This window comes from Heteronotia binoei, chromosome 11, assembly GCF_032191835.1.
Source record: "Heteronotia binoei isolate CCM8104 ecotype False Entrance Well chromosome 11, APGP_CSIRO_Hbin_v1, whole genome shotgun sequence".
NCBI classification, from domain to species: Eukaryota; Metazoa; Chordata; class Lepidosauria; order Squamata; family Gekkonidae; genus Heteronotia; species Heteronotia binoei.
The window spans coordinates 35288348-35316207 of NC_083233.1; the positions used below are offsets into that span (position 1 = coordinate 35288348).

The 27860-nt window shown below is 41.6% G+C and overlaps 2 protein-coding genes across 4 annotated transcripts; one reads left to right on the forward strand and one right to left on the reverse strand.

Annotated features, from left to right (window-relative positions):
- Positions 1 to 736: 736 nt before the first annotated feature.
- On the forward strand, positions 737 to 16478 carry LOC132579717 (A-kinase anchor protein 17B-like). 3 transcript variants are annotated; one of them, XM_060250302.1, is made up of 6 exons: positions 3226 to 3769; positions 4818 to 5598; positions 7280 to 7410; positions 10267 to 10510; positions 11601 to 13137; positions 13415 to 16478. In XM_060250302.1, the coding sequence occupies exons 1-6, from the start codon at positions 3690 to 3692 to the stop codon at positions 13498 to 13500; spliced, it is 2859 nt and encodes a 952-aa protein (XP_060106285.1). In that variant the 5' UTR covers positions 3226 to 3689; the 3' UTR covers positions 13501 to 16478. The 3 variants fall into 3 exon arrangements, with proteins under 3 accessions (XP_060106286.1, XP_060106285.1, XP_060106284.1); XM_060250303.1 differs by lacking the exon at positions 3226 to 3769 and adding an exon at positions 737 to 884 and having other exon boundaries at positions 11601 to 16478; XM_060250301.1 differs by having other exon boundaries at positions 3227 to 3769; positions 11601 to 16478.
- A 1909-nt stretch (positions 16479 to 18387) lies between these two features.
- On the reverse strand, positions 18388 to 27860 carry PGRMC1 (progesterone receptor membrane component 1). Its single transcript, XM_060250074.1, has 3 exons — positions 27417 to 27860; positions 21414 to 21569; positions 18388 to 20718 (listed from the first exon to the last, which is right to left on the reverse strand). The coding sequence occupies exons 1-3, from the start codon at positions 27730 to 27732 to the stop codon at positions 20615 to 20617; spliced, it is 576 nt and encodes a 191-aa protein (XP_060106057.1). The 5' UTR covers positions 27733 to 27860; the 3' UTR covers positions 18388 to 20614.

The following is a 27860-nucleotide window of genomic DNA, read 5'->3' on the forward strand; positions in this document are numbered from 1 at the left end:
AAACAAAAAGGATGCTTATGGCACCCTAACAACTCATAGGTCAGTCCTATGTAGAATTACTCTAATCTGCATCCATTGATTTTGGTTGTGCATAGGACTGCAGGATTGTTGACAGTGGCAGAAACTCTTGTGGCAGAGCCTGCTTTAACATGTATGAAATATGCCTTCAGCGGGCAATCTCATGTAAAACAGTTTTTCACATTATTTTTGTTTTATTGGATTTTCAGTAATGGATATTACAAAACCAATTCAGCATTAAAATAATTCAAAGAGAATTCTGCCGTGTTTGATTGCTCCTTTCTGCAAAGCAAACTGAAAAACAGCCCTCTTTACCCTTACAAATAATTATTTGCACATCTGGAAGAAAGATCCTCTAGCGAATGTATCGTATTTCAGTTTCCAGAATCACTAGGCACGGGATGGAAAAAAGATGCAGAAAATCACTTAAAGAAGCAACAGAATAGAGCTGCATTTAACATGGGAGCAGGTCCCGCTTAACACAGTGGGGCTGACTTCCGAGTAAAAGACAGCGGGGGCGGGTGCAGCCCTAAACACTCACAAGGGTCCATAAGTGAGACTTCCCTCTGAGTAAACACGCTCTAGGATCCCGGCTGCTCAACCCGGCTCGCTTACTTAGGACTAAATCCCCTGGACTCCTCTGAGATTTACTTCTGAGTAAACACGCCTGAGGGACTAGGCTAGAAAGGAGAGACGGAAAAGGAAGGAAAACCCTGGAAACAGGCGCGAAGCAGAAAAGGCAGGCCGGAGGGTCCCGCAACGGCTCCGCGGTCGGAAGCGGCTGAGTCTGCCGTGCTCCGCCCCGGGGAGGCCGGACCAGGAAGCGTGTGTGGCCGGCGGGGGCTGCTGGAGCCGCGGCCTGAACGGTAAGAGAGGCAGGGCTCGGAGGACAGCTCGCCCTAGCAAGGCCCAGCCGGGGCTGCTGCTGCTGGCTTGTCGGCAGAGGGAAGGATGGTGTGTAGGGTAGGCGACGGAGCACTCGCGGCCTATGGCGTGCTTGTTTTTTTGGCGGGAGGGGTTGGCTTTTCGCGGGGGGGGGGTCGAGCGCTGCACCTTGCTTACGGGCATATGGGGGGAGCGAGGCCTGCTCGTGGGGTGGGGCGAGGGTGGCTTTCCCGCTAGGGCAGGTATGGGGGGGTGGGGGGAGCAGTATGTCGGCTGCGTGAGGAAAGCTCAGTGTGGAAAAGCAGAGGCTGCTTTGTGGGGTGAGGAGGAAGGAAGGGGCATTCTGGAAGGCATGACTGGGAGGTGGGCAGAACTACGTGGATTGAGCCGAGGGAATCCGAGGCCTATACTTGCGTGGTGGTAGCGATGGGGTTGTTTGTGTGGGATAACAATGCTGTTTCGCGCGGTGTGGGGGCGGGGAGAGAAGGGACGTTGGGGAAAGCACAGGGTGTGTCTTTATTGTGGGGTGTATGCGAAGTGTCTGTCTGTGGGGTTTGGATGAATTGTGTTTGGGTCAGAGGTGCCTGTATGGCATCTTGAAGGCAGAGAGAAAACCAAGCCAGGAGCCCAGTGGGACCTTAAAGGCTCACAAAATTTAATTCTAGGGAGTCAGAATTCAAGGGGCTGGTTGAAGAGTCAGTAATGTGGAGGGCTCTAGGGGTGGGGAGGGAAGCAGAATGTTATGGAAAGGCGGAGTTGGTCAGAGGCCTCTGCTTGGGGCCAGGTAACTCTTGGGTGGGATGGAAGAGCAGATAAGGTGTAGGAAGCCTCTGGGGGCTTTCTGTGGGTCACAATGAGTGGCCCAGTTCTATTTAATTCTGATATAACTAGTTAAAAGGTTTCAGACAGCAGGGCTGAGGGGAAAAAACTATTTTTGCCTGAGCCCATGAAAACCAACTGAGCCAGATGGCTCAACCATCAGATTCAATATGGCAGCTTCCTGTGGGTTGCAGGAAGCTGCCAGAAGCCTGCCTGTGCTGGTGAAGGGATGAGTGAGCTTGGGATGGGAGTGGGGAGAAAGAAGAGTGTTTATGAAGACCATTACATGGCAATTCTAGGGCAAGCCAGTATGGTGCATGGACACAAAGTGTTGAACTTTGCATAGAAACTGGTTCAGATCTCTGTGCATCCATGAAGTGACCGTGGGTTCTCTCAGCTTCTGGCATAATGTTGATCAATGCTGCTGCTCCATAAAAGTATATCTATTTATGCCAGTCTAACCTACTTCTTAGCTATTGTGATGGTAAAATAATAAAAACTCAGTACTATGCCCAAAGCTTGTTGGGAGAACAGCAAAATATAGATATAATGTAATGATATCTTGAGAAGGGCCTGAATATGGGATGGTGGAAAACAAACAGTAGGATCTTCTTTTACCAGTGCATCTTTCCAAGATTAAAAGTGATGTAAAAACAGTATACCAGTTACATGTGCACATAAGATTAAAATCGCCCTGCACTTGCTTAACCTCAGCTGTTCAAAGTCAGCTTGGCTACATTTCTGGAGGATGTCTAGGCTTGGACTTTCACAAACTTCTTGTGCAAATGGGATTGCAATTGGCAGCAAAATAGTCATCATTTGTATTTGCTAAGAAGAGGCTGAGTGTTAGTTCCACCTTTCAGTGGTGACATGATGATGCAGTTTCTCTATGCACTTTTGGCAAAAATGGTTGCATCAGTTGCATCATCCTGTGCCAAAAATGGGGCAGTTACTCATATTACCCCGTGAACAGGATTGCTCCTGTCTCTGTCAATTACATTTTTAAAATTTCACCCTTCTCCCCAGGAACTCAGGGTTCTTCTCTCCCTTATTTTCCTTACAGCCTTCCCGTGAGATAGGTTAGATGGAAAGGGAGTTACTGGATCAAAGTCACTTATTGAGCATCATGACAGGAAAGGTAACTGAATCCATATCTCTCAGATCCTGGTGACCTTGTCTAATATGCCAACCACTATATCACAGCTAAGGTACTGTGGTAAACCTTATCTGGGGCTTTTACCAGCTGCCCTCTTGTAGTCCATATCCCTGCCCTCTTGTAGTCCATATCCACTCTGTAAAGAGCAGCTTATACCATTTTGAGGCTTCATCAAAACTTCTGCTTTGATTAATTATTTACTTTTAGTCCAAATGTTGAGGCTTATCAAGCTAAATTTGACTGTGAGGATACAGTGATGAGCTTCATTGCTAAGTATCTGGCAGCTTACTCAGAATTTAAGATCTTATGTAGATGTGCCCCGATGTAGTTTTTTAAGATGCAATGCTCTTTGCTTGAACTTGAGAGTATTCATTGTATTTGGTTGTTTATCAAGAAAGAAACTAACAAAGGAAAAGTAATTCTCCAACAGCCACACAACTCATGGATGCACATTTGGGATCAAGCTGTTTTGTAAGAGATGGAAGGAAACAGGTGACAGCTTTGCCTGCGGCTTCATTTTATTATTTACTTCAGTCTCCCTTGAGTTCTGCAATTTGGGCCACAAGGTCTCAGAAGGAAGCTTTCTAGAACTTGCCATCCATCTTCCTCTGTTAATACAGAGAAAAGGCAAAGCAGAGGAGTATTTTGTTATCTCTTTCCTTGTGCACAAAAATACTGCCAAGAAACAATGTTCTGGGGAGAAACTGAAATATACAAATTGGAATATCATAAATTCCAATACAGAGCTTGAAGATGAAATTGGAAGACCAGGGAGGAGGGAAGCATACTAAAGCATGGAGGAACAAAATTCATGACTGATTCTGAAGAGCCAGAAAATGTCAAGACTCTTAACCCACTTTGGTTGTTTTTCAAAGTATGCTGTATCCAAAGGTGTGTAAATATATAATTTCTGTATATACTTTGAGGAATGGTGCTAAATTACAGGTTTATGTTAAGCGTAGACATTTTTTCCTGTACTTTATCTGTGAAATGAATTGAGCAAGAAATACAAGTGAGAGTCCTGAAATTTGGTTGTGGCCGAATTATATAACCATTTATATGCCACATTAATGAACAGTAAACTTTTTGGAAAGACATTATGATTATGTAGCTCTGTTTATCCTTAGGAAACAAGCTTTTCAAAAGTAAAGACTTTTGATTTGTGCTTTTCATTTTTTCTGAAATATCTAAAATTGCTAATTTGATATAGCCAGTTTCAGAAAGTTCAACTTTTGGCATGGATTTTTATACAGGTTTTTTTTAGGTTGTACTAACAGAATGTTCAGATACATTAATTAAATTGCTTTCGTAGCTGATGGAGTTTCAGTATGTATTATTTTGTTCTGCTATTGTTAAGAGGCCTTTAAAGCAGTTGTTGGGTAGTGTTCCATGGCATGCATAGTGATTTATCTGCCTGTGCTGTATTTTTCATCTGAAAATACATATTTGCTATTATTCACAGACACTGCTTGCTGTGAGTTTGGATTCAATTTCAGCCCCTCTTTGATTATTCAGTGAGAGATTCAATGGGTGTGTTTAGACAGTGTATAAGGAAGTTTTTTCCCCCAGCTCTCATTTCAAGTGATAGTCATTTAAAAGACAGATGTACTATTTGAAGTTTACTTTAAGGTAATTTTAAGAGGTTCAAATCCTATTTATATGGCAATAAATCCCATTGAAATAAGAGGAAATTACTTCCAAGTAAACATGGGCCCTGGCTTAGTTTGGAAATAACTGTACCTCACCTGTTAGAAGTCTTGAGAAATTCTGGAATGGACTTTTCCCCAGCCTGAAAGATAAATGGCAGCTGTGTTTATTGTCACCTTAGAACTGAATGCCATGTTTGTTGGGGGCAAGCAGCGATTCCTTGTAACCCTGTAGGATATAAGGAACTTTATTTGCTCTTTAGCATAACTTCCTTTTAATTGTTTTTCTAAAGGGCATTGGACGTCATGACTGTCACTCTAGTATGTGATCCTTCGGAAGCTATGGAGCTCTGTGCCTCTCAGCAACTCTATCTTAAGCCAATAGCAAAATTAACTATCAGTGTGGTGCTTCCAGAACACACCGGATCTACCCGGGCATTCTCTAAATGGGAAGTGATGGACAAGCTGAAGAATATGATTTGTCCAGACCAGTTCATCAGTGTTAAGGTTTCAAAAAGAACAAAAGGTTTCATTCGGTTTGAGGGAGAGGCAGAAACCAAGCATTTGGTATGTAGCCTTAAGGAAAAGCTCCATGGCAAGATGATAAAACTGAATGGTTTTAAAGATGACTTGCAAGTGGTTGCTACAGAGGCATCTCCTGATTTACCAACTCCTCAGGAGTCGGAAGCCATTTTGACTGATAGAGAAATGATGGAGGAAGATCTTGCTGAGCAAAGCAGTGATGTTCCCAATTGCATCCATTTGGAAGGATTGCCGTGCAAATGGTTTGCCCTAAGAGGCTCAGGTAGTGAAACACCAAACGAAGATATCTTGAGAGCAGTGTTTGAAAGTTTTGGAAAGATCAAGAATGTAGATATTCCCATGCTTGATCCTTATAGGCAAGAAATGGTGGGAGGAAACATGACTAATTTCATTTTTCGTGGCCTGCGAACATTTGAAGCTTATATCCAGTACCAGGAGTCCACAGCTTTTGCAAAAGCTATGGAGACACTTAAGGGAATGAAGCTGATGTTTAAAGGGGATGATGGAAAAGCTCTGGCATGTAATATTAAGGTAAGAAGCATCATGCAGGTTCCAGTGTCTCTTACCACCTTAAAGGATAATAGATTTATTGTAGCATATTTCATGGATTAGAGTACATGTTATTAGCTGCAAGTGGGTGTTGAAGTGGGTCTTACTCCATGAAACTTTGTACCTCAGTCTGGCATGAGAATCTTCGTTGCTGTCACACTCTTCTAAGGATTTACTGAGTTTGGTCTTCCTTGCATGGAATGTCTGCTCCTGCGTATTGAAAGTTTGGTTGGTTATTAGAAATTATTCTTGCATTATGCAGTCTCTTAAAATATACCTTAGCACAGGGATGGCCAAACTTGCTTAAAATTAGAGCCACATAGAATAAACATCAGATGTTTGAGAGCCGCAAGGCATGAACATCAAATGTTTGAGAGCCGCAAGGCATGAACATCAAATGTTTGAGAGCCACAAGTCATGAAAGAAGGAAGGGAGGGAGGGAGGGAGGAAGGAAGGAACAAATAGATGGGGGAGGGAGAGGTGGAAAGAAAGCAACTGAATTTTAAATGCATTTTCCAAGCCACTAGGTGGCTTCACTTGGATAAGTGATTTAAAGAGAGAAATGTCTTTTCCAAGTTGGCTGACGGGTGGTGGGGGCTTTGAGAGCCACACAATATGTGTGAAAGAGCCACAGTTTGGCCACCCCTGCCTTAGCACATCTAATTACTATGCTTTCTGATATTATAGTCATGTTTAATTATGTGAATAATTTGCCTTTGTGTATTTTCTGTAAAATTATTTATTTTTATGCTGTGATATCATTATACATGATCCTTTACAGAATTACATAGGGTAATGTAGACAGGCCCCCTGCTCCAGGGAATTTATAATCTAAGATAGCTGGGAAATTATATTACAACTGACTTTAAAATAAAGGGTTTAAAAAAAAAGTTTGTAAAGTACAAATGACCCCACAAATTTCTTATGAATGCTACTTGAATAGATTTAATTTAATTTTTAAATTATTAATTAATGTTGTTTAGTTTCCTGGACAATCTTAAGAAGAGAGTTTCAGTCATATCAAATTACTAACCTAAAAAACTAATTTTTATGGGTTTTGCCTTCTTGAATTGTATTGGTATGTAAAAAAATATAGTTCTGAATGTTTAAGAGACATCTGAGCTAATGAAGACAAATACCCTAAGTAGTCACATTTAGAATGTAAAACTTAATAACAATTTTTAAGACATTGTCCATCTGTATTCTTTTCAACAAGTCTTGCAGTGGAACCTATCAGTTGCATTTTTAACTTGTTCCTTCCTCCTCCCAGTAAAAAGTGATTTGCAGTTTGGTAAATGGATCAACTGAAGTTGAAATAGGTGGAGATTCTTGGGCTGGAGCATGCTGCCAGTCATGGATATATCATTGCTGTTTCATGGTCACTGGCATTTGTTTCTCTTGAGACAAATAAAATTGACTTTATTGAAAACAGCTGGATTTTAGTGTTTCAATAGAATTGTGTGGAAGAAGAGAATGAATTTGCCAGCAGTCAATTGTCTACATTGGGTTTCTTGGAAAGGTCTGTACTGGACATATGTGAGCCAAAATAGTTTGAAGGACAGAAGGATCTCTGTTTATAACTTTGAGACTGGATCTGTAGACTCTGAGTTTTATCTGAGACAGTGAACAATACTACATTTTTGTTCTTCTTATTTTGAAACAGGTATCAGCTGATACTACCAATCATTTCAGTGAGAGTGCTATAAACCAGAGGAACCTGGAACGATTAACCCTGCAAGGGCTAGAGCGAGAAAGAAAGAGGGAGGAAAACAGAGGTAAAAGAGGTACTGAAAGGTGAGGAACTTGACTTCTTCAAAGTTGACTGAAAGAAGAAAAAATTGCCCAGGGTGCATGAGTGCCATATAGAAAAACAAAATAAAATAAAATTATGTTCAAATGCTGTACCAAGACAGGATAAATTGAATAAATGTGCATAATTTCCCTGTTTTTGCCACTCTGCATAATTTGCGTTGCGTTTACGAGTCATTGGGAGTGGTTGCAAGCTCTGCCAGGCATTGCAGCCTTGCCTCCAACTACTGAACTCTCATTTAGCCAACTTGCTGGTTTCTGAGATTCTGGCAGATTTGCCTACAGAATGTATACTTGGACAGCCATAAGGAAGCTTATTACTGCTTTTTTAAAAAATGAAAGCTGTCCTGCACTCAGAATCAAATTCTGTTTGGTTTGGATGTATTGTTAACTAAGGTTGTTATCTAAGACTGCTTTTTACTTGTCTAGCCAATCAAAACATTTTGTTTGTGAGCCCTGACCTGGAAGCGCAGGCAAGCCCGATGTCATCATATCTCAGAAGCTAAGCAGGGTCAACTGTGGTTAGTATTTGGATGGGAGACTTCCTTGAAATACCCAGTTGAGAGGACAGGGGCAGGCTTTAGGAGCCAGTTTGGTGTAATGGTTAAGTGTGTGGACTCTTATCTGGGAGAACCGGGTTTGATTCCCCACTCCTCCACTTGCACCTGCTGGATTGGCCTTGGGTCAGCGATAGCTCTGGCAGAGGTTGTCCTTGAAAGGGCAGCTGCTGTGAGAGCTCTCTCAGCCTCACCCACCTCACAGGGTGTCTGTTGTGGGGGGAGACGATATGGGAGATTGTAAGCTGCTCTGAGTCTCTGATTCAGAGAGAAGGGCGGGGTATAAATCTGCAATTCTTCTTCTTTATTCAGCCACCTCTCTAAATATCCTCCAGGACCCCAGTAGGGATCAGTCATCAGAGGTCAACATGATTTCCAGGTGCAGACACACACACACAAAATATACAAAATACCAAAAAGCCCCCACTTTTTTATGAGATAATGGCAGCGTGGCTTCAAATTCTGCCTTAATTCCATCCTGACTCTGACCTAAACAATAATACAATGAGGTCATTGTTAAACTTTCAATTGTTTTCTGTGTAAGTTTCTGAATAATACAGCAGTGCTAAATTTTGTCAATAACCTTTGCTTAATCATTAACCAACGAAAGGTTGCCTATGATGAAAGTGCAATATATCTTTTATTTCTAATCTCTGACAAAGCAATCAGTTGTAAATATGGAAATAAGATGAGGATGAATGGCAAGAAAGTAGTTATTTAGTATCTTTTTTGCAGTTCACTTTGTTTTTTGTTGCTGCAATTTGGTAAGACAGTGTTACATTTGCCTTAAAACAAAATTAATTTCTGAGAAAGTACATGTTGTAGTTTGGGTTCCAGTGTTGGTTGCTGAGCCAAATGTAAATGTGTGTCCCTAATTGTTTTTTCAACCTTCTTTAGTTCTCAAGAGAGCTTCTTCAGTGCCAGAGTACACCTGAGCACCAAGTACACCTGAGCCAATGTTTTAGTTCCATAGGGAGGTCTAGGCTCCACCTACTCTGTTATATTTGAAACAAAAGTTATTATGCTAAGGATAGACATTGTAACTGGATTTTTTAAAAAATCTTTCAAGGTATTTAGCTCCTGCAAGATTTCTCCCCCTCTAAAAATAATAAAATAAAGAACACTATAGCTGTGGGATTTCCAAGCATCTACTTAAAGGGGGGTTGCATACTCTACCTCCTAGAAAATAAATAGGAATACAGTTTATATTCCTCAGGATTGTTCTGTTTCTATAGAAACCTTACTATGGGCAAAATTCCTGTTGCAGTGTTTCTAGACTTTTTATAGCTGAAGCATGCTTCCGCCCCCCTTAAAACTAATGTTCTCCAGAAGATTTACTTTTAGTGTGTGTGTGCAATTACTTAATTTCAGAAAATCTCTCTTCTCTGCACTAATCTCTGATTGGAAGGCAACTATCATAGAGCAGTAACTTGTGGGGAAATGCATCTGACAGCCTGCTTTGTGAGCTGAGTGTCAGAATGATTAAATTGTACCCAATGCAGAGAATTATCCACTCCCAGCAGAAGCTGCTGGATAAAGCAGGAAGCCACCTCTGGTTGGTTACTATGAATTAGATTACTATGACACACTAGTACTTTTCACAGCATCCTAGAATACCTCGGCTCCTCAGTTTCTGTGTTACTGGCCTATTTAATAGGAAATTATCACATTTATTCCTTGTTTTTCTTCAGATATGCTGAGAGCTGCTTACATATGGTCCCCAGGAGATCCCCCTTCCAGGCAGTTTTCAAGGCCAAACCTGCTTACAACTGCAGACCGTTCTCTGAGTCAGTACTAAAATGTGGGAGATTTGAATGTTGGATGGCAGTTAGGACACCACATAACTGTGAAATCAAAGTGAAACAAATGAGTCAGTAGGTCGTCTGGGAAAAGAAGAGTTAAATTCTGTATTCATTCAGTGCAGTCTACCCACAGATGTGTTCGTCCCATTAATAGAACTGGGAGTTAACATACATGTAATTATGAGATAGTTGCTGCTGCAGTGCATGACTTTAGATTTTAATATTGTGAAAGTTTTAGAAACATAAGACATTTCAGGATCTCATAAAATATTTTCGATTGCCCTGAAAATATATGATGTTTTGGTTTGAAACAGACATTTCTAGGAACTGCTAGCCTCTTGTTTGTAACCACAAATAGATTCTGAGAGTGAACGTACTTAATATTAATACCTTTAAAGAAAATCATCCCTCCTACCCTCCAAGGGTTAAAACTATCTGAAATGATTTTTCATCTAAATTGTCCCATATTAATAATTGCCTAGAAAAAGACGTGATGATGGTGATGAAAAAAAAGTTGGAGAAGGAAAGAGGAAGTCTAAGATCAAGAGACGAGAAAAAAGACAGATAGATCGGGATGAAAAACGCCCAAGAAAGCAACAGAAGGTAACAGCTGAAGAAGAGCTGTGGCCAGAGAATATGCCTGAATGGGAAGAGAGGAAATACCTCCTAGCTCAGAGAAGAGTGGAGTCAATCAGGCTGCTTACAGTGCTGTTAAACCAAATAAAAGTAAGAATATTTTTAAAAATATTCTAAGTTCTAAACATTTTTGTCATGGACAATTATATAGGCACATATAAGAAGAGACTTTATCCATGTCCAGGGCACCTCATTTTGATGGGCCAGTCTATGCCTGCTGTGAGTTTGGGGTGGGATCACATGTTCAAGAGGCAAATAGAACATTGCTAGTGAGTCCTTGGCAAGATCAAGGGCTTTTGATTAATCGCTCTAGTTCTGGTTCACACCCTGTGATAAGTGATTATAGAAACTCTGGTAGAATTTTTTCTTCTGATCATTGGAGTTCCCATTACCATAGGGGACTCAGTAACCCACATTAGGATTCAATATGTCAGGATAATAATCCATAGCCATTGAAACTTGATGTTGAAATGTGTAATTTTTATGTGCAATAGAAGCTACAAAACCACAGCCCTTGAAAGGCAAGCCAAGTTACTTGATGTGATTTCGTGATCTTTTAAATACTGTTCCTTTAGAGTGAACTGGCAGTAAAAATGCATTTCCTAACAGAGAAATTGGGCTACCAGTTGAGAAAGCAGCTCCCAAAAGTTGTTCTGCCATGGAGGAAGGTTCTGTTTCTTGCCTCAGGATATGTGTACTGGGACCAGGAGACATTGACCCATGGGGCACAACCCACTCGGAAGCTTTCCTGTGCAAGCCTGTTTTGGGAGAGACAGGAAGGAATGGAGGGACCAGGAGTTGTGCATGAGCACAGCTGTGCTTTTACACAACTCCATTTGACTGTTTTCTTCCAAATGGATACTGCTCTGTTAATTGCCCAATTAACAGGTTTCATTTGGATTGTCTCCCTCTAGCACCAGAAGATCTTGAGGCTAACCTCAAATTCCATGGAACTTAAGAACATAAGAGCCATGCTGGATCAAACAAAAGACCCATTATGTGTGAGCAGCATTGTGTTCACACAGTGGCCAACCAGGTACCTCTAGGAAAACCACAAACAGGAAGACTGCAACAGCATTATAAACTTTGCTTATAGTTAGGCTTCTCTCAGTTGTTTACTTTCTGCTGGTATTGCTTGTTCAGTTTGTTGTAATTCTGTGTCTCTAATTTTATTTTGAAGGATTTTGTGCTATCATCCAGGCAACTAAGGGAGCCTCTATTGGAAAGTGAAAATGAAAGGGAAGATTGCTTTCCTTCACCTAAGATACAAAATGTGCTAAAAGAGACATCCAACTCTAGTAGTCTTGGATGCAAAGAAGCAAAGGATGAGAGAGACCCCCCTCATCAGTTAGGCCGGTTGGATAACGCCTATATTGAGGAGGAGGAGGAACAATATGTTTCATTTGGCTTGCCTAGATCACCTTGTCACCTTGTGAGAACTGTTTTGAATGAGCCAGCTGCAAGACCAGTTAGTAGACACATAACGGACAAGGCTACAGACTGCTATCAGGACAGTGGCTTGTTGCAAGTTACAGTCACTCAAGATTGCAAAGTCAAAAAATCTCCTGCCAGGGAGTACTGCCGAAGCCTGGACTTGGGGTGCTCCTCCAGAGTCTCTAGTGCAGGAAACTGCAAGAAGCAAAAGGTTTATGAAACAGAGGAATTCATACACTATTTACTAAACTACTACCAAACCCCAAGATATGCACGAATCTGTCCGGTGACACAAAACACAGGAACTGAGTCCTGGTGGCAGAGGGTGGTGTCCCATAATGGGAATAACTTTCAGGTCAGCCTGAAAAACAAAGATGGACAGTGTCTTACAGATGTGAGTTTTATACCAAACTTCGATGAGAGGGACTTTCGAGGCACTGATAGTTACGTGTGGGAAGTGGTAGATGAGGAACCTGAGCCAAAAGAGGTTGTGCCCAAAAGTCAGACCTGTACTAGAGAGTTCACTGGTCAATGTCTGGTGTGGTGTAGGGATTCACTGGATGAAGTCAGTCATAGACTTCCAGGTGATAAGCTGAATAGTCCTTTTCTAGTAAGCACCAGTACTAATTGTGATAACAGATCCCAAGAAGAGACTATGGGAATGAAAGTTTTACCACCACCGATCAAGTCATTTGGCCACGTTTATAAATTGAAGGATTTATTGGAAGAGATCAGCAGTGATTCTGAATATTTTAGTGATGCATTTGATGAGTCACAAACCAAAATGGAAAGAAGGAATGGGGGTTGCAGAAATAGTTGCAAGGCTTGGCCTCTCAGCCAGGAAAGAGCAAGAGAATTGCTGATTTGTGTCCAAAATGGTGATTGCAGCAAACGCAGTTTTTGTACAAACTCTGAGTGCTTTGACTTGGCGAAGCATCCCAAGCAAAGGCTTAAGACAGCATTCAAGAGATCTAGCAGCAAGTTAAGACATGAAGGGCAAAAATTCAAGTGCTCATCCAGTGAAGAGGAGCAAGCTAGCAGGAAGAAGAGGAGAAAGAAGAAAAAGTCCTCTGATAACTGTTTGCGTGACAATGAGCCACAATTTCTTGAAGCAAACCATTGCGGAGAGCTGGAGTCCCTCAGCAAGATACAGAGAAAATGTAGCAAGATTCTACACCACAAAATGAAATGTAAAACACTCCATGCCATGGCAGAAGAAGTAAAAGCAAGAGATGTCATTCATTTGAGTGACTCTCAGCTTCAGGAACCCCACCAGCAGGCAGGTAAGGGGAAAGCAGACACCAGTGTGATGGGTGAGAGATGGCGTGAAACTGAGGGGCAGCTGAGAGTTTGCAAAGTAAGAGTGAAAAGGTAATTGTCAGGTGAGTTCAGGGAAGTGGTAGAAATAGTGGAATGTACAAGTAGAGGATGACACAAGACAATGGGCATATAAGGGTGGAACTGCTTTCAATTCTGCAAGCTCCTTTTGGATGAGCAGCTGCTGTAACTTGGGCATTCCTGAGTCTTGAGATTCTGCTGCAACTCTTTCCCCGTTTCCAGGGAACTTGCTGTTAAGAAGAGAAGTGGAAACAGATTCTGATGAATGGCCTTTGTTTCCTGTTGAAATAGACAAATCAATACCCTGACTCTTTCCGTGGAGTAAAACTTGGAAGATGTTAATTTCACCAATTTTGGAGGACAATGGGGATCTTGAAACTGTTGAAGGTGGAAGATCAAGATGGGTCCTTTTTATACAACTTTTTGAAAACTTAACTATAAAGCTAGACTTACAATGATAGAGGTGTTTGCTTGGGCCCCTTTGTTTGCATGCTAGGAAAGCTAGGATAGCTCTAAACAACCTGCTTGGTAAAATAGGTGGCAAAAAGTCTCAGTGGTTTTGATGGCTACAACTAAGGACCAGAAACATGTTACTGGAGTGCATGATATAAGCCATTTTGAAGAATTTGCTAGAGGTTTGGACTGAGCAAAAATTAACAGTCCTCTCAGAGTTTGTGAAAAACCATGGAATCTGTGGGTTCTGCTCTGTAGTTCACTGTACAGTTAAAGGAGTTTTGCATAAGCTAATTGTATGCCAGTTGAGTAAACTTTAACTTTAAAAATTGAAAGATTTAAGGAAGTACTTCCTTAGTAAGAGGAAGGGGCTGATGGTGCAAGTAAAAAAAAACACATGATGGCCAAGACAGAAAAGGAACATATTTATAACTAACTGCACACTTTGCCATTTGAGACACACATTAGGTTGGGTATTATATGACTTTTGCCAGATGTCGTTTGCTGGTCCCGCTGTTATTGCCAGCCTCCATTGGGGTTTTTTGAATACAGTGTGTGACTAAGCCCAAGTAGTTACCATGGTTTCAAGGTTGTGCTCCCCTGTTATTCCACCTAAGTCTGTTGCCCCTTGGTGTACAGCTAAGTCATTGTCAATGTGTTATTTTTTGTTTGCTGCAGCTTACTAGAGCTTATCCACAATCAGTTGCTATATGTTCTGTTTGTTGAAAACCAGTGAAAGCCATGCCAGTTAGCCAAAATATTTCCACATTTAATTGGTTCACAAATGTTATAAAATGGATTACTCCTCCTTAAATTAGGTCTAAAAAATGAGAAGACCTCCAGATCTTGAGAGGCTAGTGACATTTTGCTCCACTTCTGCTGGGCTTAGTAGTGCTGAAATGCTGAATGGGGAATGATCCGAACAAACCTTTGAACCTCGGGAGAGGGTTTGAAATATTCTTTAGTGCTGGCTGGAATTTTGACCTTCAAGTAAGTGACCTTCTAAATTATAACTAGATTGTCTGAGCTACATAAGTTCATATTGTTGTTGTTTAACATTTGTATAGAAACCTGGAAATAGGTATGATACTGCTGATGCAGTCCATGGCTATAATTTGCAAATAACTTTACTACAGTTGGACTACTCAAGAGTAGGTAGTACTGAAACCCACAAGCAATGCTATCAAATTATCTTACCAGATGGCCAACAGTGCTGTGGAATACTATTCCATATGAAGAGGGACACAGTGACATATTTTAGTTAAATTTTAAAAACTGCATGGTTTTGCTTTCATTTTTACATACTTTTTATTACATGTCACAATAACTTTCACAATACACATTCCCTAGCATATCATCCATGTTTGTTAACTTCTGCTCTAATAAAGTAGTAATGAACCACAGTATGCAGGCAGTCTCTGTGTTTAATGTTAAAAGTTGGGCAGTGGTGGACATTTCCAAGGGTCTCTAAACCCACTCCTTCAGAACAATTCTTTGTGAATGCTTTTTCCCAGTGTAGCAAGCAAAGTGTTTTGATCTGAAAATTACACACTCCCCCCCCCTTTTTTTTTTGCACTTGGTTGCTTTTTGTTCTGGAATTTTTAAATGTTTACTTAGAAGTGTTTTATAGGAAAATCCATTCTGCAATTCTAGCTATATCACTAACATTTAGTGTTCACAGGAACAAAATCAATTTCCTGTGAGTTTTTTTGTATTTTTAAAACCAGTCTGTGCATGTGTGCATATATGTATCATCTTAAAATGTTGATGCTTAAAGGAACGGTATTCCTTCCAATGAAGAGACTTGCATTCATTTTATAGCTGTAAACAAGACAAGCAGTGCTAGGAAAATGCTATAGCTCTACTCTATGAACAGCATGTGAACTTTGACCCTCTGGATCGGAATATGGATTCAGACTTAATGGGTTTTGTGTACAGCAGTTCATGGCATCAGTATAGAGCTGCAACCCATGCTTTATATCACAGGGTAAATATGGGAATGAGTTTCCTCCCGTAGTGTGAAGGGACTCAAGTGAGAGGAGAATGCACCCCAAGGTAACCCCAAGCCTTGGAAAAACCACAACCATACTAAATCTATGGAAATACGACATACTTTGTTTGGAATTGAGGTTTTTTCCATTTAAATAAAAGCTTGACAATGAAATTGAGTGAATTTTCTACACCGCAGATATTAATGCTGCAAGCAAACAAAAGCTATCTGTTGCCTCTTGAAAAAAGCTCATGATAAATTTATCACAACTGTCAATGTCCCATGAATTCACTGGCCCTTGACTATACATGAGAAGAAAAAGTGGGGCCCCATTTATTCCTCCTTTGCCTTCACTAATGGAATAATGAAACAGGAAGATCTCATGTTTACATAAATAAAATTTCCCCACTTAATTTCCTCACTTCTCTGATGAGAGGTGTAGAGAGCTCACAAATGAGCTGAGGTAAATAGATTAGAGCTGACCATTTTGGGGGAGGGGGGGGGGTTAGTGATTTAGGAATATGAATTTCTCTCATTAAATGTCTTAATATTTCCCCCAGCCTTTCTCTTTGAACAACTTGCGCATAAGGACTGGCAGCATAAGTTTAAAATAAAACTAACTGATCAAATTCACATGAATAGATTTGTGGAAAAATACTATGGATGTTTCTAGTAAGCTTTCTCAAATTTTTGAAAAGCCAAGTTTGTAGACATGTTTCTGATTCAACTTGTACTGTTCAGGAAAAAAAATGTGACTTAATTATGAAAAACAAATAAAATGTATTTATTTTATGTAAAATTGTTTAAATGTTAATTTATGATGTATTAAACTGACAAGTAATATCCTCCTGGTTAATACTTTTGAAATTAAGCTTGTCTTGTGAACTAAGTTAAAATTGGGGAACATCTGTAAGATTGGATGAGGTAAATTCATCAAGTGTGATACTCATTCAGTTTTGGATTCTGCAGAACGTAGAGGGCTTCATCCTGTGTTCTGCCACATTGTGTCCACACAGGAGCTACCTCCCTAGCTGAGACTAGCAGTTGAAGGCCAGATCGGGATGTCCCATTGAAGCAGATGCTAGTGTTAATTTTATGCTTTGTCGGAGAGTCAGTTTGGTGTAGTGGTTAAGTGTGCGGACTCTTATCTGGAAGAACCGGGTTTGATTCCCCACTCCTCCACTTACACCTGCTGGCATGGCCTTGGGTCAGCCATAGCTCTGGCAGAGGTTGTCCTTGAAAGGGCAGCTGCTGTGAGAGCCCTCTCAGCCCCACCCACCTCACAGGGTGTCTGTTGTGGGGGAGGAAGGTAAAGGAGATTGTGAGCCGCTCTGAGACTCTTTGGAGTAGAGGGCGGGATATAAATCCAATATATTCTATCTTCTATGTCATCTTCTTCCTTGGCCTGAAATGCCTGGTTTGCTTAAAAATTAAGCTGGAGTCTGGCATGTGGTAGGGAAAGAGAACTCTGCCTCAAGCAGTCTGCCAGATGGTTGACTCTCAACAAAAAGATGTCTGAGCCTTGCTGGCCCCCGAGGCCACATGCCTGATTCAAAAGTCTTGTTCCCAGATGTGTAGGGGTTGCTGTCATGGTAGAAAGTTCATTCTGTATATATTCAAAAGTACTCTCTGATCTCTTGATGTTCTTAAACCAAGCTCTGGATTTGAAACTAATTCCTTAGAGTGGATACTCCTTCAAACTGCAGAGCTCACATACCTTTCCTAAATAATTTGCAGGGTAGCTTGGTAGGATGGTTTTTCATTTTTTTTTAAAAACCAAAATACAAAAATCCCTTATTTACTCACTAACTGCTGTGTGGGGATTGTTCAGCCCTTCAGTTTGCAACTGCTTACATAAATGTGCTAAAATCCACATTCCTGTAAAGACTGGTTATGTCAATAGTTGGTTACAGATAACTGATATACAGCGGCATTCCTGGAGGCTTCATTTATTTTCTGAATGGCTTGCAAAGAAATGACGTTGCTTTGGATTGTTACAGAAACTTATTAGCCACAGGAATCTGAGGCATAACTAAGCATCTTCCACACATTTCCATTAGGAAAAGAACTAAAAAAATTACTATAACACTGTACAAGTTGGAGAAATTGAGTAGTTTTTTGCTCTGATTTTGACTCTGTGATCTAGCACAGTCAGTATCGTAAGTGTTCTAGACTAGAACTGGGGCAACCTTGGTCCAATCACCACTTGCCAAAAAGTTCAGCAGGTGACTATGGGCCAGTCAGTCTTAGTCTCACTTATCTCACAGAGTTGTGAAGAGTTACACTGCTCTAAACTTCTTGGAAGAGCAGAATAAAATGTAATAATCTTTGTGGAGGAATTAATTCCCCGCGTTTAATCTCTACCTTTACCCCTTTAGCTGCAGTCAGGGGATGTGTGTGCATCCCAGGTTATAATAGAAACTCAAATAGGTCATTTTTATTTACCCTCCCTAATCTCTTTCCAACTGATTCCATATTCCATGGCTTTTGAAGGGCAATGAACAGGTGTTTCTGTATATTGCTTATGTTGGGCTACCTACCTGTAAACTCACACTTAACCTTGTTAGATTTGTCCCTTTCATGGAGTGTAAAATGAGAAGATGATTCCTAATACTTATTTTGCTGTTGATGGCAGGATCAAAAGTGAGAGAGACTATAATTAATGCATCACTTGCACACCTTCAGAGGACTGCAGGAATACTACGTTTTGCTTTTATCTCACACAAAGAGGCTCCATAGTCTAGGAAGATTGTTTTATTTATTTTAATCAAGTACAACCCTGTTGTCCTTGCTTTGAAACAAAGCGATCCAAAAGTTTGCAAGGATTACAAGTGACTTTTAAAGGAGGAATGCAGCAATACTAAAGATTTCATTAGCCTAGAATTTCCAGAGGTAGGTCATAACACTTCAGCCAATAAAATCTGTCTTTAAGGCGCAGTGTTACCAACAGACAAAAAAAATTCTGCAAAGTGTTTCTCATGTTAAGAATGAGCCAGTCAGCAGTTATCATTAGAAAAGTCATTTCTGAGCCAATGAAATTATTTCAAGAACAGTATTATTGCTTTATGAGAAGAAACTGGGAAGAGAAAGCAAAAGGACCCATTAAAACAACAAAACTTATTGCTATACCATAGTAACAAGTCACTTAATACAACTTCCACCACTGTGAGATTCCCTAGACTCACTTGCTATCTTGAGGATGGGGGTGGGGAAGAGATTATACTAATTTGTCATGTGAGCAACCACTGTGTAGGGTACACAGTGCATAGGTAACACCCATCTGTTGTACTGAACTCTCACAGTATGCTCTGGGGTTTCACAGTGCAGGCTACAATCCAATAATGGAGGACAAAAAAAAGCTTATTTGCATTATTCTCTTAAAAGAATGAGCTTTAAAGAACTGAAATCAATGCTCCCTTAACACCACTATCCTAGATCTAAACCAAATATAAAACCAGTGGTTACCCAGATGATTTAGCCACCAGCAAAGCAAGTTCTACAACTTACCTTGGCAATTTGTTCTGTTGCCCAACTAGTTCTCAGAAATATGTTCTTCCATCCAATCTGAATTGTCCCTACTGAATGTTTTGAGTTTGTGCCTCCTTTCTGACTCCACCCCCAGCTGCAGAATTTAATATCCGTGTTACAAGTCCAGTGCACACTTAACCTGTGCAAGTAAAACAAAAACGTAACTCTTAACTGGATCCCACACACCATGTTGAAGTGGTAACCATGCTTGCCTGATAGAAAGGATAAGGGATCTTGTGGCACCACTAGTCTCCTGTTTCCCCAAGGCTCAACTCATTTGCTTCCTTTCATCTCTTCTCAACTGTGTGTTTCAAGATGCTGGCAAGCAAAATCCAAGTGCTAACAGCAAAAGCAGAAAGAAACCACTCTAAGCATTCTGCTTTAGTGTACCATTTTTGGAATGTGTAACTGCTGTATATGACTTTTGAGTGAGAGAAACCATTTAAGGTTGACTTTAACTGGCTGACTGCTCTATGGCAATCCAGGCCCTTTGAACTTGGTGGACATTTTACTTTTTAAAATATGTATGCACATTATATTTGGCTGCATGCATCCATGTACTGCTTTAGCAGCCACTGATTATAAGGTCTTAGCAACAAGTATGTTCAAAGAAATGAAGCTATCACTCTCTGCTTAGTTTATATGGCTCTCTATGTCAGAGGCATTTAACCTCATTAAGCAAAAAAAGTTTAAAACCAGTCTGGTTGACTACACTAATGCTTCGATGTAAATTAAATTGCTATATTGAAAAATGGCAAGTTTAAAAATTAAAACCCCATATTCATTTTGTACATTATGAATAAACCATGTCATTCCTTCTCCAAAATATTTACAGTGATCTGTACTCTGCTTTAATCATACAGATTTTAAAAGGAACAAGTTGCAGACAGTATTCATTTAAGCATTTATGTAAGGGGAGAATGGAACAGCAGTTGATCAAATATTCCCTTGTAAAGAAATGTTAATTGTGATCCAGGATATTTCAGGAAAGTTGTCACCTCTATGAAGTCGTGTGTGAGTGTGTGAGAGAGAGGGGGAGAACTTCTTAGCATCCGCTTGTTTGGATGCCATCCTGCTTTGCAGTGACCCCTGTGGGTCATATGTGGAAGCCCCTTTGTCATGTACCAGCAAATGACTGGAAACTGCAGAGCATAGGGCAAATGTACTTTCTTACCATAATATTGTGTACTTTTTGGTTGACATTCCAATTTGGACCCATGCAGCTTGGATTTAAGTAGCTCAGCACTGTCTGGCAAAGTTTCTTGGAAATGAAGATTAAAATATGTTTAGTAAACAGCCAAATCAACAAAAAGTGCTCTCCATTTCTAAAAGAGAGCTGATGGTCAAATCAGTAAAACAAAACTGGAACCAGAATGTAAAATAGAACCGGAATGTGACAAAGAGTCCTTTAAAAATCCAAAAACTCTCCATATTTTTCTTTTGGGTGTTCACTAATCTTTCTTGCGTTGGTCAGGATCTTTTGTTGTTTCTTCATCTGAATAGACTGTGGGCTCTTCACCATCCTTCAACAGCTTGCCTACATAGTGGTATTTAACTGAACAAGACAAAAAGAAGGGGAAATCAAAATATTATTTTACTAAATACCAGGATTTTTTTTTAAAAAATGTTTCACTAATATCAAAGCAAATCAGAATGACTTCTATTTGGGTTTTAAAAGAAAATTTGGAGTTAGTGCATCTTCAAAGAAAAAGGCAGATAGTGTTTCTTATGCAAATAATTGTGTAAGATCATAGTGAGACTCACAGAAGTGACCTCTCAAATGAATAGTACCTATTAGTACTACTGTTTTACTAGGGAAATACAAATATTTCAGAACATTTTTTGTTTGTGCATCATTAAGAACTTTTCCATCCTACCCATTTTCTTTGCCAAATTCCTCATTTTCTTTTGTTTTAATGCCATTTTTATAATATGTATCAGTCTATGAATACCACTGAGGCAAAAACAGGCATAAAGGATCCACTTCTAGCAAATTTTGTTAAGAGGTTTTGGGGGAAAGGACAACTGCAATTTCAATCCAAGTGTTGAAACCCCACAACAGAAACTTGGAACTTTTGGACTGAAGCAGCGTTATTATGAAATTTTTAACATCCCTATTATCATTGCTGAAAGCATAATACAGCGTGTGTATAATATATGTGAATGAGTCACATTCAAGTCCTGATGTGTAATAATTATATGGATGTGATTTTGTAGATTTGAAAAAAGCACAAGATTAGGAATGCTTACATGTGAACTGCTGTTCCCAGTCATTCAAGGTCTCTCTCTGTGTGGCGTCCAGATCAGAAAGGTCATCGTATCCATCCTTCAATGCTTCTTTATCCAGGCAGAAAGTAGCAAGACCTCTGGATGCGTCCCTTCCAGCGAAAATTCCATAAGGGCCATCTTAAGAGAAGAATATTAGCTATTAGAACAGTATCTTCCTAACTTTAAGGACTTGATAAGATCAAAAACACATGATGTGCTCAAGTCCCTGCTTGGAGAAGAAGACCATTGATTTGACTTTCAAAACAGTCTCTTAACACTTTATACAAGGTAGTTTGCACCCCCCCCTAAGTGTTGTACATCCTGTACCCTGCATACACATCTCTGCCAAATATTGCTATACTTGGTTTCTAACCTTGGCATTTTTACACAAGATTACTTGTACAAGGAAAAGGAGAGGGGGGGGGAGGCATAGCGTTAGGAGGTGGAAAAGCAGACAGGAGAGAAAACAGACATGGGCCAGGAACTACACTGAGAGCCAGCATGGTATAGTGGATAAGAGCAGCAGACTCCAATCTAAGGAATCGGGTTTTCCCCACTCCCCCACGTGAGGCCTGCTAGGTGACCTTGGGCCATTCACAGTTCTCTCAGAACTCTGTCAGCCCCACCTACCTCACAAGGTGCCTGTTATAAGAGGAAGGGAATGTGATTGTAAGCTGCTTTGAGATTTCTTAAGGTAAAGCAGGGAATAAAACCCTATTTTTCTTGACAGAAATACCTGATCTGTGCTAAAATTTTACACTAATTGCTAAAAACTAAGTGGTAGGGACAGCCACTGAAACTGGTGATCTGCAGAAAGCCCAGTAACTTATACACACTATATTATTTACTTAGCTAAGGGTCATGGTGGAAGTCTGTGTGGAAGTCACACCTTCCTGAGCAGAAGGAAAGCGAGAAGCTTGCTGTCATATGAGAGACGCCACAACCTAAGCTCTTCCCATATGATCCTAGGCATCTCATGTTACCCCAGATCAGGGGAAAGAATGGCATTCTGGGAGCTCCCACACGGCCAAACTATGAGAACCAGAGCACTACAGTAAGAGACCCTGGTTTTTTTGTAGTGCTTAAGAGACATTGGAAACGTGATTAAGAATAAAGGATCCCATGCATGAAGACGGTTGAAGTTCTTTGAGTAGCCTTGCACATTTCCACCCATAGTTTATGACCATATTAAATGAAGCAACGGTCATTTCTGGTGCAGTTACTATGAAAGTCCTGGTTTAGGAATTGGTTTGGGATCAGATACAGCCAAGTCCTCTGTCCCCCCAGGCCTACACATGGGGACCACCCCCCATACCACAATTTACTGTTAAATGTGACTTTTGCTAACTGATTAAGAGTGCTCCTAAACTCAAACACAAAACTGTGGTTTAAACCAGAGTCCTGAAAGGAGTTAAAGAGCACTCTTTACCATGGTTTAGTGATGTTCAAATGTACTCTGGCACCAAGCCCAACAAGAACAAAGGAACTTTGGATACACATAGCAAAGTGAACAAATGAATTATTCCTAAACCATGGTTAGTGTTCTGTAGAAGAATATTTTTTTTGTTTTGGTTACCAACCTCCAGGTGGTACCCAGAGATCTGCTATTTCAACTGATCTACAGAGGACCAAGGTCAGTTCCCTGGAGAAAATGACTGCTTTGGAGAGTGGACTGTATGGCATTGAACCCTGCTGAGGCCCCTCCCCAAATCTCAGCGTCCTCCAGGCTCCACCTCCTAAATCTCTCAACCCTGAGCTGTCAGCCCCATGGTCACTCCTACGAAATCCTTTCAGAGAAAATCCCGAGACAGCAAATTTTTTGTCTGTTTCTATCACTGGGCTCCTCTAAGGACTTTAGACAGTAAAAAAGGAAAGTAAATCATTAACGTTATTTAGCTTGTCACTCTCTGCCTCCTACTAATAAAGCCGCTGGGACAAAGGAATTTTAATATCTTTAATATCCGTAGCAATCAAATTTTCTTTGCCAAAAAACAGAAGTCCTGCCCAATCTCCATTTTGACTTCTTCTCCCAAGACTCTTTAATTGTAAAAAAAATTTCAGTCCTCATGTTTAAAGTTCAGATTCTCGATAAAATGAACCAGCAAATGACTGGAAACTGTACCAAGTCACGTAGCACAACATCATTGTGGCCACTTCTTCCTTGCACAATGGCATAGCGCAGGGGCGAGGAACCTATTTTCTTCCAAGGGCCATTTGGATATAACATCATTCGCGGATCATACAATATTATCAACTTAAAAAACAATGCTCTGCCAAGGGAGAATGATTCAGACCAGCAAAATTAATGCAAATAACTGTTTTTCTATTTGAAGTCAGTTGGGTTAGCCTAATTTAGTGCACCCCACTCCCCAGCCTGCTGCCCTAGCCAAATGCCTAGGTTCAGGGCTTTTTGTTATAGAAAAAGCCCAGTAGAAACTCATTAGCATATTAGACCACATTCCCTAATTTTAGCATATTAGATCACACACTCATTAGCATTTTAGGCCACGCCATCTGGGATAATCAAGCGCATCCCTCCCTTCATGCAAAAACTGCAGCTGCTCCCAGCAGACCTTTAAAGGCACCCACATACCCCAGCAGCAGTCCTTCACAATGCCCACCACTCAGGCTCCACAGAGAGAAAGAGAGAGAGGAAGGAAGGAAGGAACAAAGAAATGGAGAAGAGGCCGTGCAGCGTGCTGGGGCCCTGCAATCCCTGCCAGCCAGCCAGGCCCTGTGGAGGGGGGTTGCTGCACAGCGCGGCTGGGTCCCACAATCCTCACCGGCCCCAGGGAGGCCGCCATGTGGTTCGGCTTGGCCCAGCAATCCCCAAGGGCCAGACCAAGTGATCTCGAGGGCTGCAAACGGCCCTTGAACCTGATGTTCCCCACCCCTGGCATAGTGAATGGCCAATTTGCAACACTGGGAGCAAGAAGGCTTTCTCCATTCCTGCTGCTTTTGTGCTCTACTTCTGAACTACTTCTTCCAAACTGGGTTTCAGATGTTTCCTGGCAACACACATTCCTAAAACCCTGTGTGTGGAACAGAAGAGTGGGAGCAGGAGACTTGGGCACCCCTTTCCTTTCCTCATTCCACCTCTACATAATCTCTAATATAATGTGCTACAGTGCTTCAAGCTCCTAAAGGAAGGTTGGGACTGAAATCTAGAGTTACACATAACGAGAGAGCTGCGCAAGAGAAACTGTTTGCTTAAGCTGCCATGTGTGCATCTATGTATCTGTTACTTCATACAAATCCCTCTGTTCTGGTCTTTAACCTTGCCAAAATATTATGGGGAAAAACCTCCAGAGGAACTTGGGTCTTGTGTAACCATATAAACTCTACTCCTACACAGACTGCATACAAAGCAAAGCAATCCTTTGCAATCTAGCTAGGAGGAGAGGCTGGGTCATTTCTCCCTCTTTCAGTGCCTGAGGTATCCTTTACAAACAAGATAGGCTGGTTGAGCAGGGAAGCAAGGTGGAAGGGGACTGGGAGGTGCCCTATGTCTCTCTCTCTCCCTCCTTCAGTCTACATGTCTCCAGTGTGTGCTGTGCTAGCTCTCTCACCTTTTCCCCAACTCTGATCATAAGATTTGTTTCATCTTTTAATTGTCCTCAACATGTTTAGAGCATTGCCTGTCTTGCATCCTTTGTTCTTTCCTTTCACAATGCAAGCACACATGTCCTACAAGCAGGAAAGAGACCCCCCCCCCAATACGTTTAGAGTCCACTATGACAATTTAGACAACCATGAGTATCCCAAAAAAGCACAGCTGTGTGAATCACCTATCATGCAGTGGATGCAGCTTTCTTTACTGGATAGACCAAGGCAGGCTCAGTTTCACCCTACAGCTACTATTGTATTAACTAAAAGCTAAACTAAAAAAGAAAAAAAAAGTTACCTGTGAGCCAGCAAATTCAAATCTCATCCACAAACTGAATGGAATGACATCACTATCTCTTCCCTGTCTCATATGGGAATGGTAATGCTGGCATATCTTGTGAGCATGAATAACGCCCTTTCAAACATCCCACGCTGAACGTACTATAGACTCTAATATGATCTCAAATGTGTGGTTTTACATTCCCCATAAACACCGTTGCCATTGTACTTTTGCCACACTAAATGTGCTATACACATGGCCAGCCCTAGACTGTCTGGCACCCTAGGGAAGGCTAACTTCTGGTGCCCCCCGCCCCCCCGCACTGATAACGTCACCAAGTCACATGGGGGCATGCAATCTAGGCTGGCACCCTAGGCGATTGTCTAGTTTGCCTAGTGGAAGGGCCAGCCCTGGCTATATAGACTCTAATACGATCTCAATTGTGCGGTTTTACATTCCCCATAAAAATTGTTGCCATTGTACTTTTGCTATAATCCTTTCTGTTTTCTAGTGTCAGAAAAAAAGGACAAAAAGAAAAGTTTAACCTTTCTACTTGAGTTTCATGCCCAGCCTTTGCCCCACTTCTCTTGGGAAGTCAAGATAGGGCCCGGAGCAAATTTCCAAAACCAAATGGATGATTGTTCAGCAAGTACTGAAAATTCAGACTGCAACCTTTTCAGGGCAGGGATCTTCCTCATTTGCTTATTAGTTAGCCCTTAGCATAATTAAACTCCCATGTACGCCACCAGGATGGCTGAAAAATGAAGAAAAGGGTCAGCTGTCCAGTTTCTATTCAATTATGCTTCTGCACTACTGCCCTTTTAGCACCAGCCAGTCAATGCTTTTCTGCAATCAGCTAACCATGCTTCACACCATACAGGAGATTTTGCAACACATTCCTGCAATGCCTGTCCACTCCATAAAGCTGTGACAAATGGGGAGTACAAAAGGCAGGGCCAACAATGCTGCTTCCTAGGGAACTGCCAGCTAAATAACCAACCTACTTGGTTTCAGTGAGGTTAGACTGGAGTAACACTGCAAAGAGTTGCATTTAGATAGTTTATCTTAAGAGTAATTACTGCACAAGATTGCATTAAGATTGGAGTAAGAACTGCAAAGGATTGCATTCAGATTGTTTAGACTGAAGTAACACTGCAGGGGGGTGCATTTAGATTAGAATAACACTACATAGGGTAGCACAGAACGCAAAAGACTTTCAGAAGAAAATTAGCTTGTTTTTCATAGATTACAGCAAACCTTTTGATTGTGGGGATCATGAAAAGCTATGAATGATTTTAAAAGAAATGGGTATGCCAAAACATGTGATTTTGATGCACAATCTATACTCTGAACCAGAGGTGACTATTAGTGCAGAATTTGGAGAAACGGCATAGTTTCCAATGGGCAATTGTTCAAATTATGGATCTGCCGTTCTGCAAATTACCACATGCAGAGTGGTGCACATGTGATCTCTCTACAGAGCACTGTGGCTAAAGTTGATTCCATACATGCTTACTCTGGAGCAAGTCCCACTGAAATTAATTCGGGGTTATTACAGGCGTGGGCATTTGGAGCTGCCAAGATCCCAGCTTCAAACCTCAGCCACCTACTCACTCTCTGGCTTTAAGCAAGTCCCACAGAAATTAATTTGGGGTTACATGCATGTGCACTTGGAGCTGCCAAGATCCCAGCTTCAACACCCAGCCACCCTCTGGTCTTAAGTAAGCCACTCCTTGCTTCATTTACAATACAGGGAATACTGGATGACTTGACACATATCACTAGATATTCCTTCCCCCATTTATCCCCCGCCCCCACCTGGCCCTGGCTTTGTTCGCCTTCGTAGCAGACCGTGCACCGGACAGAGCAGGCACCCCCCCCCTTGCACTAGGCCATGCGCACCAATGGACGCACTATTTAAATAAATATTTTCGAAGTCTTGGAAGGCTTTACGTTAGTGCAAAAAATCCTTACACCTCATAATCCCCGGGGATCTCGTGCCCCTGGAAAATAGGCCTGCATGCCTCAGTGTCACCACCCCCAGCCCCATCGGCCTCCTCGCACTCCACCCCCAGGCAATGCAGGAACCCCTCTCTCACCTGGCCCATAGAACTTCCTGCCGCGGCTCACGTCGAAGACTTTCCCGTTGATGGCCATCAGGATGCGGGGGTTCTGGATGCCGTCATAGGGGCTCAGTTCGGCCAGCGTGAAGTCGCGACGCTTGAGCTTGGGCAGCGGAGCGGGCTCTTCCTCGCCGTCGGTCTGGGCCCGAGGCCGGTCGCCCCGGACGATCTGGTAGAGGAGGAACAGGCAGAGGCCCAGCAGGCTGAGGTTGAGCGGGGAGCTCACGATCTCCATCAGCAGCCCCGGGCTGCTCGCCTCGGCCGTCTCGCTGGCGACGTCTTCTTGCGCCATGATGGCTTTGCTGCTAGAAAGCCCAGTCCTTGCTCGATAGGTTCCTGTCCAAGAGTCCAGGCCGAGCAACGCTACGAAGGAGGGAGGCGCTGCGGGGCGGAAGATGGAAGTGGGTGGGGCGAAGACAG